We start from the raw sequence: 12380 nt of genomic DNA on the forward strand, positions 1-12380 counted from the left end.
TGAGCAAAATATTACTTGGTCCATTTCACAGAGGTTGCAACTGAGATGCCATCACTGGAACTTGAGTCTGGTCATCCAACTCCAAGTCCCACCCTCTTTCCATTGCCTTCTCTTGACCAGAGGTGGACATGCCATTTTAGTGAAGAGCCGGGTCAGTAGGTGCCCGTGGTGGCTGTCTCTGTCATTTGGGGAGATAGCAGATTATGAAACAAAGAGGTTGGAACATCTCTTAGGAAATGACTGAGGACCTCAAGTCACAGAAGAGGGGCACAGTGGATGCTCCATGTCAACTAATAATAACAAGTTCTAGACAATCCTGCATATCACCATATCTAATCCAAGCTCACAACGCAATGTTTCACTGGGGGCTTCTGGCTAAGATACCAGTTCATACGTACATGTGTGTGTGTGTATATATATATTGTGTTAGTTTCTGGTGTACAGCAAAGTGATCCAGTTATACAGATACATATATATATTCTTGTTCATATATACTTTCGATGTAAAAACTTTAAAGACTAGCCTCCACAAGAAATTTAAAAAACATGTCAAATTTTATTAAGAACATCTCCAGCATTCAGAAACAGAGCAGAACAGGGACTTCCCTGGTGGCGCAGTGGTTAAGAATCCGCCTGCCAACGCAGGGGACACAGGTTCAAGTCCTGGTCCAGGAAGATCCCACATGCCGCAGAGCAACTAAGCCTGTGCGCCACAACTACTGAGCCCGTGCTCTAGAGCCCACAAGACACAACTACTGAAGCCCTTGCGCCTAGAGCCCATGCTCCACAACAAGAGAAGCCACTGCAATAAGAAGCCTGCACATTGCAGTGAAGAGTAGCGCACTTCCCCGTCAACGCAATTAGAGAAAGCCTGCACGCAGCAACAAAGACCCAACGCAGCCATAAATAAATAAACAAATTAAAAAAAAAAAGAAAAGTAAAGAAACAGAACAGAACAGATGACTTTGGGCATGAGGACACAGCCTACACCCAACATTTGCTTTATTTTCTATTATTAATGTATTTATTTTCTTTATTTTTTACATGAACATTTACATTTAAACAACCAGTGAACAATACCTGTTCTTGTAGCACAGACCTCCGCTTTAAAAATTCTGAACACACAAAGTGGTCCTGTATGCTGGTGAGAACCCTTGCGGGAAATTCTGCCCCATTAAGGACCCCTGATCCGGACAGCCCTAGTCCAAGGCTTCCTGGAGAAGCCTGCCGAGAAAGGGTATGTTTTCAATCTCAAAAATGATAAACAGAATGTTTAAAAATTGTAAAGGACACATGTAAATCAATTTGTTTAAAAAAAGCTAGAATTCCAGCTGAAAATGGGTAAAAGGCATACATGTATAATTTATATGCAAATGGCTTTTAAAAAAACTAGAAAACTCTTTAATCTCATTAGCAATCAAATATAGCTAAAATAGTTCCACATTAAAATAAGGTACTATTTTTCCCTATAAAATTAGCAAAAGATTTCTCCTTTTTAATGACTCTACCAAACACGGTTGAGAATGTGGCAGACCAGGTGATGTAACTTAGTACAACTTAGTAGACCTTTAGAAAAACAATTTGACAGAAGATATCAAGAGCCTTAAAAAAGTTGATATCTTTAGATCCAGTAATTCCATGCCTGGGAATCTATCCTAAGGAAATCATCTGCTACTCAGGGGGAAAAAAAAAAAAAGAAGAAAAAAGAAAAAAAATATATATATATATACACACACACACACACATATATATATGGAAAAAATAATGGAAACCATCCAAATGGTCAGCAGAAGGGAGATGGTGAAAAAGCATTTTATAATCTCATATTATTTGGGCATTAAAAACATTATTCAGGTATTAAAAATAGGTTTATGAAGATTTTGAGATTAATCGGGGAATTCTCATCATGTTAAAAAAAGAAGTTTAAAAGGATGAGCACAATTATCAAATAATTAGAAAAATGATGGGAAAGAAATATATCCAATGCTACCACGAGTCATCCCTGAGGGGTGGGATTATGAGTGACTACTTTTCCTTCTTTCTGCTTGTGCATTTTCCAATTTTTTTTTATTCCAAAAAAAGAAAAGAATTAAGGAAAGACACTTGGACTTTGGGGCTGAGAACAAACTTTGTCCAGTGATCCTGAATTTATCCTCTTCTCCCAAATTTTCACGTCTGCAGAGTCACCAAATATAGTCAAGACTGAAAAAAGCACTTTAAAGTCGAGAGACATCAGTGCCCAGGAGAGGCCAAGGAGAGAAATAACTGGAGATCAATAGGCAAAGAACAAGGGAAGCACTCACCAGCAAAAAACAAACACACACAGAGCCTCTCCTGGACGGTTGCCAGGCAGTTCCATCCTCCTGGGCCCAGCAGGCAAACGCTGGGCAGCTGACCTCGTATAATGGGGAAGACCTGGGATGGCCCTCTTTCACGCAGTGGGTGGACAGGCCGATGGGGCCTTGGAAACCCCAGAATTTAGAACTGGGGCAGTGTGGGGTGGCCATGCCCTTGGCAATTCCTTGACCTTCGCCCATGTCCCTTATGCATCTCCAGTAGGCTGAGCTCCAGACTCAGGACTGTCTTGCAGCTGGATCCTTAGAAATCTAAGTCGTCTTGGCCAAAGCCGTCTGTCCTGTCCATGGGGAGGGTTTTAAGCATCCCTTCTGTGGAAGCGAGACTTTTCACTACCTTCTCAGCTTCTAAGTCAGAGCCTCCCTCTGTCCCCTGCTCTGGAGTCAGACCTTCATCTGTTCCTTGCTCTGGCATCCTCGAGCCTGAGGGGGCCCCGTCTTGCTCAGAAGGGGAGCTTTCTGGACACGTGCCTGTGACTTTTGTCTCTGGATCAGGGACGCCCTTGGCCTCGTCTTCAAGGCTCCTCGTGTGTCTGTCTGAAGGCTCATCTTCGGAGCTTTTCTGAGAGAGCCGACAGCAGTTCCCCAAAGATGATGTGCTGGAGGACGAGAGGCCTGACCTTTGGCGGGGGGAGTCTGCACCTGGGGCCAGGGACGGCATGCGCCTGCCCTCCTGGTCTGGGCTGCTGTTTCTAGAAGCCTCACGCGACTGGCGGTGTCGGAGGCCAAGCTGAGGGCGCGCTTCTCTCTTACCTTGATTTCCTCCTCCTGACTCTGCCTGTTGCTCCCCGTCAGCTCCCTGGGCCTCTGCACTTTCTGCACCAGCGTTCTGTCCTCCTGAACTCGGGTCACCTCCTCCCGGGGCTTCACCCGCCCCAGTGTCCTCAGCCCCAGAGCCCACCTCCGGGTCTCCTTCCTCCCTGCCCACACCCTGCTTCCCCCGCCCCACCCCGTCTGGGTAGCTGCCTACAAAGGGGTCTGTTTTCCTTTCTCTCTTCTCAGTAGTTGCCCCCTCCTCTGCCCCCCGGGGGGCTTCATCTCTGCTGAGGGTCTCGTGCCCCACCTCCACCCTGGGGCCCTGGCCTGATCCCAGCTCAGGGCCTCCGTCAGCTCCCCGGACAGGGTCCGTCCCCGAGGGGTCCCTCTCGAGGGGCTCCATCCCCCTCTTTGCAGGGGCCGCCTCTGCTGTCTCCCCGTCCACATATCTTCCTTTCTTCTTCTGCAGAATTTGCTGCAGGTCAAAGGCCTCTCTGACGGGCGCACTGGCCGCCCGCACTGCGTCCCTCGGGGATGCAAGGGCCACTTTCTTCCTCATGCAGGCCTCGCAGGGACAGAACCCCTCCTCCTCAACCTGCTCCCCAAGCCGGGTCCCCAGGACTCCTCTGAAGGTTGGCACGTCCTCCAGGGAGAAGGAGGGGGGCCCCCGGCCCCGCATGTGCTCGGAGGAAGCTGAGAGGTCACTCAGGCCCTGGAGGTGCTGCCTGTACTGCTTGGTCTGCAGGGGCGTCTCCCTGGGTGGCCCCGGCGTCGTGCCCCCCGCCCGGCTCTGCACCTTGCAGAGCTCCTTCTCGATGTGGTCCTGGAGCCGCCGGCCCATGTCCTGCTGCAGCTCGGCCACCATCTGGTCCAGCAGGTCGTTGCTCTCCAGGCCCCAGCGGGCTTGGAGCTCGGCCGTGGCAGTGGCGAGGTGGGCCATGAAGGCCTTCTCCATGTTCTTCAGCAACTTGGACACCCAGAGGGGGTCAGGGTCCAGAGGCCCTCTGCAGGCTGTGGAAGTGCCCCTCTCCTCTGCCCCCTGGGTAAGCTTGGCCTGGGTTTGCCCACAGCCTGTCTCCGCTGCTGTGGACAACTTCTCCAAAGAAGGCTCAGCGCTGGGGCCACCTTGACTCCCGCTGGCGTCTGGGTCACTCTCCCTGAGGCTCTTAGGGCGCTCTGTCGGGCTCTCTCTCTTCCCTGGGGGGCTCAGCGTGGCCGAGGTGGGGTCTCCCTGCTCTTCCTGCAGGCTCTTGTCTTCCCTGGCACCCGCCCCATCCTGAGAGCCCGCCCCTGACGATTCTCGTCCTGTGATTCCTTCCTCTTCGGGAAACCCTTTAACACCCTCTTCTTGCAGTTCTGCTCTTTCTTTTTCCTCTTTTATTTCCTCTAATTGTACCCCCTCTTCTTGCATCGTGTTTTTAACACCTTGGTCCAGGTCACTGCCCAACGCCTGCTCCCCACTGTTTCTTTCGGCCCTGTCCTCACTGGAGGTACCACCAGCCTCGGAACCACTCAGCTGTTGGTTTCCCGGATCCTCTGGGTTCCCTGAGATTCTGGAATCAGGCCTCTGGCAGGGGATGCTTGAGGGAAGCCCCATCCTCTCAGGGACCAGGGCGCAGTCCACGGTGCATGGCCCGTGGCCCTCCCCCGAGCCTCCGGAACCACTGCCAACATCCACACCAGAGGAGGATGTTGGCGTGAAGTCCTCAGCTGCAGCGTGGGACCCAAGGGCCGGCAGGGCCTGGCCCCAGCCTAGCTCCTGGAGGCCCGAGTCCAGCTCTCTGTGCCCAAGGCCACTCCCCGGCCACAGGGCCTGCAAGGTGCTCAGGAGCTCCTGGTACCGAGGAGAGTCAGTGAACCTCACTTTGCCAGCGGGAGACCCAAGGTCATCATCAAAGAAGCGGAGCCTGGCGAGACAGGTGACGAGGGCCTGGGCCGAGCGGCCGAGTCTCCTGCCCACTGAGCTGGACACTTCGGGCACACTGCTGGGCCGGCCTGGCCTGGATCCCATCAGCGCCTTCATGATGTGTATGGAGGAAGAGACCCTGCTGGGGAGCATGCACTGGCCCATCGCACGGTCCACAGCCGCTCCTTTGCCTTTGCCGGCCTCCGTAGAGGCTTCTGAAACCCCACTGCAAGGCGGGCCCGCTCCTGACCTGGGACCAGCGCTGCCTGTCCCTGGGAGGGCTGCATCTGGTTCTGCTTCCTCACTGGCCGCCCCTTCCAGGGGCACTTGTCTGGCCTGCACTGACCCTTCCAGGCCATCTGGGGGATGTTGGTCAACAGGGTCCTCCTCGGGGCCTTCCGGGCTGCGCCCGGCCAGGTCTTCGCCCTCGTCCACCATCTCGTATTTCACAGGCTCCTCCGAGATGTTGCTCAGCCATGCACGGACCATGGCTCCCGGGGAGGCTCGGGGCAGGGTGCCCAGCATCACGCAGCCACCTTCCTTGTGCTCCTCCAGGTCTCCTCCACCCGAGACCTGCTCCTGGAACGTTCTCCCGAGCTTGGGACCGCGGTGGGAGCCACCCCTTCTCACGGCTCTGACTGCTCTCCCCACGGCCCCTCCCGGAGAGCCAGGGGGCCGAGGGCGCCAGACGTCCGGCTTTTCCTCCCCCGCCTCGGTCCCGCCCGGCTCCCCATCAGCACTGTGGGTGCCCTCGCTGCGGCTGAGGGTACGCAAAGGATGCTTCTTGCCCGAGGGCCGTGGCTTGCGAGGCATGGGACAGTACCTGCTGCACACCAAGCAGGCCTCAGAGAAGGGGCCCTGGCCGCCCCAAGACTGGGAGGCTGGCAGTGACTGCGTCTTCCCACCGGGGGACCCGAGGGCCGGGGATGCGCCCAGCTGCGAGCAGCAGCTGGCCCCGTGCACTCCCGGCCTCCCTCCCTCGGGCCACCCGACTGGCAGGACCAAGGGCCAGGAAGGCTTGGGACTGTCACCCCCTGCCTTTTCACCCAGGCCATCAGCTTGCGAGTTGAAAGAGTCAGATGTGTTTGAAGGTGTGGGAGCTGGTGAACACGCCCTGAACTCAGGGTCCCCTTCGGTCTCAGCAGTGGGGGAATTTGGGGGGTGGAAATTGGAAGCACAGTCAGAATTGCTCACAGGGGTGATGGGAATGCTGCTGAACCCTCGCGTGTCCCAGGAATAAAGAGAGGCGGAGAAGCAGGGCCTCGGGTCCCGGGAGGCCCAGCTCCCGCGGCTGTGTGGGCTTTCAGAAGGGCCAGGCGCTGGGCTGTCTGGGCGGGCCCTGCTTCTGCTGGGAGGCCCCAGCACTGGCCTGGACACAGGCAAGCCGAGTGGGCAGTGGGTGTCCTTTGGGTGGTGGTGCTGCCCGGGGCGGCCCCTCTGGGACCCGCGGCTGAGGACAGAAACGCTGGGTAAGGACAGGGTGCCGGCTCTGCTCTGCTGCTTCCTGCTCCTGCCTGGGGCTGACGCACAGGCAGAAGGTGGACGGTGGCCTCCTGCGTCCTCCCCAGAGGCTGCCTGGGGGTATCCGGCGCCCTGTCCACTCTCCTCTGCCCGTGGGCCCTCTTTCCTTACAGACGAGGGGCTCACGGCGGGGGAGCTGGGGCCTCCCCCCTGGGTGGCCCCCCAGGAAGTCACAGCCCAGCTCTTCTTGCTGGGGCGGCCCTGGTGCAGTTCACCCCTTTCACTGGACTCCTCGTGAGACCCACCACTTGCCGAGGAGTCAGGAAAAGCGTCTGCCGGGCCTCGGGTCCCCAGTTTCAGGCAGCCACGGTGCTCCCTGCAGCCCGGCATTGCTCCCTCGCCTGTGCCCTCACCAGCCCCCGAGGCCAGACGTGGGCCACAGCTGCCCACACCATCCTCCAGGGACCTGGAGCAGAAAGAAGAGTTGGTCTCAGAGCCTTCGGGGGCTCTGTCACTGGAGGAAGGGCTGGCGCTGTCTTTGCTCCTTCTTTTCCTGCTGGCGACCCCTTGGCTCCTGGGGGTCCTGGAGTGGGACTTCTGGGGCAGCCCAGACCTCCTCTGAGAGGCTGTCTGCTCTCCCTGGGGGGCATAAAGGGGGTTCATCCAGATCTCATATCTAGACCCCGGCTGCCACCGGCCTCGGTCAAAGGCTCCCACACCTCCTGCCTCGCAGGGCCCCAGTCCCTGTGCCCCAGGCTCCGAGGGGTCCCTAGGGGGGCCCCTCCACACACAGCCGAGGGGATCTGCCTCCCCCAGGACAGGGCCCTCCCCGCTGGCCCTCCCGACCCTCCTGGACCACAGGAGCAGGTCCTCCCCCTGTAGGTGGAAGCGGACTTTCATCTCCACGGACAAGCTGCCGTCCTCGTTCACGCGCACGTTCTTCTCAATGTCTTCACCGGCTACCGACGGGCTGAGCTGGCCAGGTGTGCCCTGAGGGTTCCCGTCAGGAGCAGGGCACGTGCAGGCACTTTGCAGAGGCACCGAGGGGTCACCGAGCCCAGATCTCTCCGACAGCAAGGAGAACCGCCGTGGCCCGCTGCCTGGCCTGGACCGCGCGTGGATCACGCTCTGCTTGGCTTTGGGCCCCCAGCTCCCTGGTGCACGATGACAAGCAAGAGAAAAGAAGGAAAGATAGTGAGCTGCCGGCGAGAGCTTCGGGATAGAAGAGTCAAGGCCAGTCATGAGCCTTCCACGGTCTGTATACCCCTGCCCCCTCCACAACCAGCAGGAAGGACAGAAACCATGCTAGGACGAACATTCAAGGAGCTGCCAGGGTGTGAACCAGCAGAGCCCAGCGAGGTGAGCATGAAGTCCGAGTTCCGTCTCGACCCTGCCACTTCCTAGCTGTGCAGTCTTTGGCAGAAACTCTTTCCTGAGCTGTGAAATAAGAGTCATGGTATCTAACGGGTAGGTTTGTTTTGAGGACGTCAGGCAGCGCATGGAAAGCTTCCTGCAAAGTCGCTGGCGCAAAGCAGGTTCTCCACAGACAGTAGAGTTGACTGCCTAGCGTCGGTGCCCAGAGCTAGATCCCAGCTCTGCTCACACCCACCCACGGCACAGGAAGCAAAAATCGATAAGCTGCTGCAGACACACCTGATTGTAACTGTAAACTGCTTTGCAATTATTAGTGATGATGTATCATCTTAACACTCATCAAGATTTGGGGCTGATAAATGGTTGCAAGGAAGGACCTGGACACATGATAGCAGGTCGTGGTAGCTAAGCCTGCCCCTCAGCCACGAAAAAGAGAGGAAGAGGGGGTCACTGGGGATAAAAAGACATGATCCCGAGAGATAACGTAGCCCTTGGTACTTTCTCATTTCATCTCCTGAGCTAATGCTTGGCAAGAGGGAGGGGCCGGCAGAGGCTGAGCCTATGGCCGGTGGAAGAGCAGACCTCCTGAGTCCATCTGGGCAGGAGAAGGATTTGCTCAGTCCTGTTCCTCCATAAGCACCAGATGAGACTGGGGGCTCCTCCGGAGGAGGGGATGTGGCTGATGGGCCTTTGTACATCCAACATCCAGCATGATGCAATCACCGAAACCACTGCTGTCTTTCTCTTCATAGCTTTTCACAAAGGATATTATTTTGTTTACTCGCCAAAATTTGCCCATTGTCATTCCAATAATTTTGCTTTTTGGGTTTTTGTTGTGGTGGTGGTCGTTGTTGTTTAATAATGAAGGCTACCTCTGGCACCTGGATGGATGGCTGGTTGGCTGTATAGATTGATGGATGGATAGATGATCAATGGTTATCATTTATTTTGGTCTGTTGGGTCCTCACGGTTGCCTAAGACAGTCATGACTCTTGAAAGATGCAAAGACCACATACCCATGGTTCACTGCCTCCATTAATGTCATGCTCACTATGGTTCTTAACAAAGTTTATTTTAGATCCTAGAAGCTTAACATTCAAGATCTCTTAATCCCTGTTTAAATACCAGACTCCCATCTCTCTCAGCCCAGCCAAATGTTCAACCTAGTTAAGGCTGATGGTGATGAGAAGGAGAAAGAGGCAAGAGAGACCCCCAGACAAATGGGGTGCCCCAGACCTGGAGCCAAAGGCAGGTTTTTTTAATTATCTAGAAAGGATACCTGCCCAGCCCTACCAAACCACCATCCAGTGCAAATAAGGCTGGGGATTCTGCGGAACAAACTCACCGCTTTTCCTCCTTGAAGTCTGCCCAGATAAAGGTTCACTTCCATTTCTTCTGACATCTTCCGCTGCCAGAGGTCTGAAGGGCTCGTGACCGGCACATACCAGCACCGAGGGGCTGTGTAGCAGACCCTTCAGAGAGTCCACCTGGGGAAGCAGAGTGTTGAGTCAGGAGGCGTGGTCTGCAGGACCCGCTTCTGTCCAGCAAGACATGGGTAGAGGGAGAATCCACTGTCGCTGGTCCCTTTCTTGATATTTGCACATCTCACCCCAGATTTCTGATCCAAGGGAAGGATCCCATTCACTCCTCAATACACCTCCATGACTGGCGGGGGGCTGAGGTCCTCCCACCATGATCTTTTTCTCTACCTACAGCCCTCCCTCCACCTGGTACGAGGCCTGTGGTTTAGAGGTTATTCTTGATACTCAGGTGGAAAAGACTTCAGGAAGACTTTGACTTGCTTCCCCGCCCACACTCCTCCCTCCGGAATGTGTATTTTTTTAGAGCAACCATAACAGAAGGTCCAGGGCTCCCATATGGAGACCTGAGTCACTATCTCACACTTTTTCCAGGCAGAGTCCTCTCTTGGGTCTGATCTGTGCTTTCCAGTCTAATCTGAGCCCAGGGCCTCTGCTTCTGCCCCTAGTGGAGCAGAGAAAGACAAGGCACAGATGGCCTTTCTCTCCCTCCTCCAATGGTTCTCTAGGCTCCTGCCCAGACGCGCGGGTCATCCTCCCACCACCTACCCCTACCCCCCACCATCATGGCATCCCAGGCTGGGTCGTGCAGGCAACATCAGTGCTGGATTGCATTCCAGGAAGCAGGTCCCTGCTTTTAGAAAAATCTCACCTGGCCCCAAGGATCCTGCCTATCTGATGATTTGCACAATTTATAGCATTACGTTATAATTAGCGACGTCGGGGGATTTCGTTCCATCTTTAAAGTACAGAATCTGTTCTTTTTCGTTTTCTCCAATTAGAAGGGTATGCTTATTAACAAGGAAATGAAAGAAAGGGCTCTTAAGGTAGAGGGTATAAAGGTGGGATCGTGACTGAGCTGAAAGAGAATGGTACGGCACGGATGCAACTTTGGGGAGCAGGGGAATATGTCTCGATGGTAGGAGGGATGGTTCCATTGTTAGGTGGGGACGCGCTGCTGTAGCTGCTGTTATACATTTAAGTAGCATGGCGTATACAGGTGTCAGTAGCTATAGGACTAGACTGTGAGAGTTTATGTGGGTTAGATCAATCAACCTCCATCCTCCAGCCTGCCCATCTTGGGTTACATTCACGTTCAGCAAAACCCAGGAGGGCAAAAGTTACATCCACTAGCCTTCTTGCCTGTTAGGCCGGATGCCGATCGGGTTCCATCAGGTAGGTCAAGCCTGGGATGGCAAGCGAGGTAGACACTGTCTCTTCTTGCTTCTGGCTGTGTGTGGCTACAAAGCAAGTCTGTGGGCATCGGGAGGCGATGGCGCTCAGGCAGCAGTGGCTGGTGTCCCTGGGCATTAAGATGCAGCTGGGGCAGGTTGCCGACCCAGCTTTCTAAGCTTCGGTTCCACTACAGAGGGGTCCTTCTCAGCCCAGTCACAATGGCTTGGAGTGGAGTTAGAAGATTTCTGCAGGGTGCTGGGAGCCAATCCTGCACACCCAACTTGGAGTTCGCTCCCGCAGCTTTCCAGAGATGTGAAAGTCCCCCCAGTGCCCTGCGGGAAATTGCTTTCTGCTTAAAGCACTTTGAGTCTTTTGTGTTTCCTACACTGAACTCTCACCAAAATAGGCTAAGAGGATTAAGTAAGAAAACAAAGTGTGCAAGGAACAGGTACTAAACACTTGCTAAATGGTAGCTGAAAATATGAAGAACAATTGCTTGTTTGATTAACTGATTGAACGTCTCCACTCTATTCACCTTTAATTAGTAGCAGGGCAATCAGTGCCTCTTTTAAAGGAATAACTTCCCAGTTCCACCTAAGTGTTTTGAGCTGAGGTCCAGGGAACCTTTTAAGGAAATGTCATACCCCACAGCCTACCTTTTTCCCACCGGTTGTGTACACCTGCTTCACGGGAAAGTGCAGCAGGTCCGAGGCTTTGCTGAGAAAGGCCGTCAGGCTCCTGGTGTTCCTGTGACTGAGCACCGCTGTCTGCTGGTATCGAGGGTCGCCGTTCTTAACCAGCGTTATCCTCCTCGGGGCTCGGAGACTTTTGCAGGAAGAAGCCGTTCCAGGTGCCTCGCAGCAGCCTTCAAAACCCCGTGACTGCTGAGAAGGGCTTCTCCCCCGTGGCCGGCCCGGCCCGCTGGGGGTCTTGGGGGGCTTCTTATCGGAGCAGAGGTAGCAGCCGCCATCTTGCAGCTGCTCCAGGGTGCTGAGGCCGTGCAGGCCCCGGGGCGTGGTGACGGAGCGCACCCCAAAGGAGAGCGGCACGCGCTGCGAGAGCTCATCCATCAGGGCCCCGAAACTCCTGAAGGCGCGGCGGTGGACGGCCAGGCGAACCCCAGCAAACTGGGGATCCCCTCGCTTGAGGAAAGTGATCTTCTTGGCTGGCGTGACCTGGGTGACAGAGGGGGTCCGGGCCACAGAAGGCAGGAGGCGCTCGCGGTGTCCAGGGGCCTGGGCATCCCGCGGGGTGCCGTTCATGGTGTGGAGGACCAGGCAGCTGAAACGGATCGAAGGAAGAGGAAAGTCAGAGAGCGGGTCTGTGCCTTTCCTCCCCCTCGTTACAGAGGCGCTCCCCGCCCGCCCCAAACCTGCTCCACTCAAACCTGTAGAGGCAGGTTAATCCATTTTGATGAGTAGAAGGAAGGCCAAAGGTTTGGCAGGGGAGGATCTGAATTCAAATCCCACCCCTCACCCCCCACTTACTGGCTGTGTGATCCAGGAGGTTGATGACATAGTCTGTGTTTTGGTAACATGCAGCCGTATTGATCTGCGTAGTGGTTACAAGGATTCAATGACTTTACGCGCACAGAGCAAGCGTCAGTACATCTTTATTCCTCTCCTTTCTCTTGCTGTTTCTCTTACCCTCTTCTACCACCTTGAACTCCTTTGAATAGTGTAGAGTTTACCTCCTAAGGAGGTGGGTGAATAAGGGGACCTAAGAATACCGAACAAGTGGTCAGGAGACCCAGGCGCCCTGCCCTCCCTCTCAGAGCAAAGTGTCACGTGTGAACATGGGAGAGTCCAGGCTCTCT

At 54.9% G+C, this 12380-nt stretch overlaps 1 protein-coding gene across 1 annotated transcript; it reads right to left on the bottom strand.

Annotated features, from left to right (window-relative positions):
* Positions 1-2898: 2898 nt before the first annotated feature.
* On the bottom strand, positions 2899-11826 carry RP1L1 (RP1 like 1). The gene is made up of 5 exons (XM_067745501.1): positions 11221-11826; positions 9196-9337; positions 3417-7630; positions 3059-3217; positions 2899-2952 (listed from the first exon to the last, which is right to left on the bottom strand). The coding sequence occupies exons 1-5, from the start codon at positions 11824-11826 to the stop codon at positions 2899-2901; spliced, it is 5175 nt and encodes a 1724-aa protein (XP_067601602.1).
* Positions 11827-12380: the final 554 nt, after the last annotated feature.

The sequence above is a fragment of the Pseudorca crassidens genome, chromosome 7 (genome assembly GCF_039906515.1).
Source record: "Pseudorca crassidens isolate mPseCra1 chromosome 7, mPseCra1.hap1, whole genome shotgun sequence".
Lineage (NCBI taxonomy): Eukaryota > Metazoa > Chordata > Mammalia > Artiodactyla > Delphinidae > Pseudorca > Pseudorca crassidens.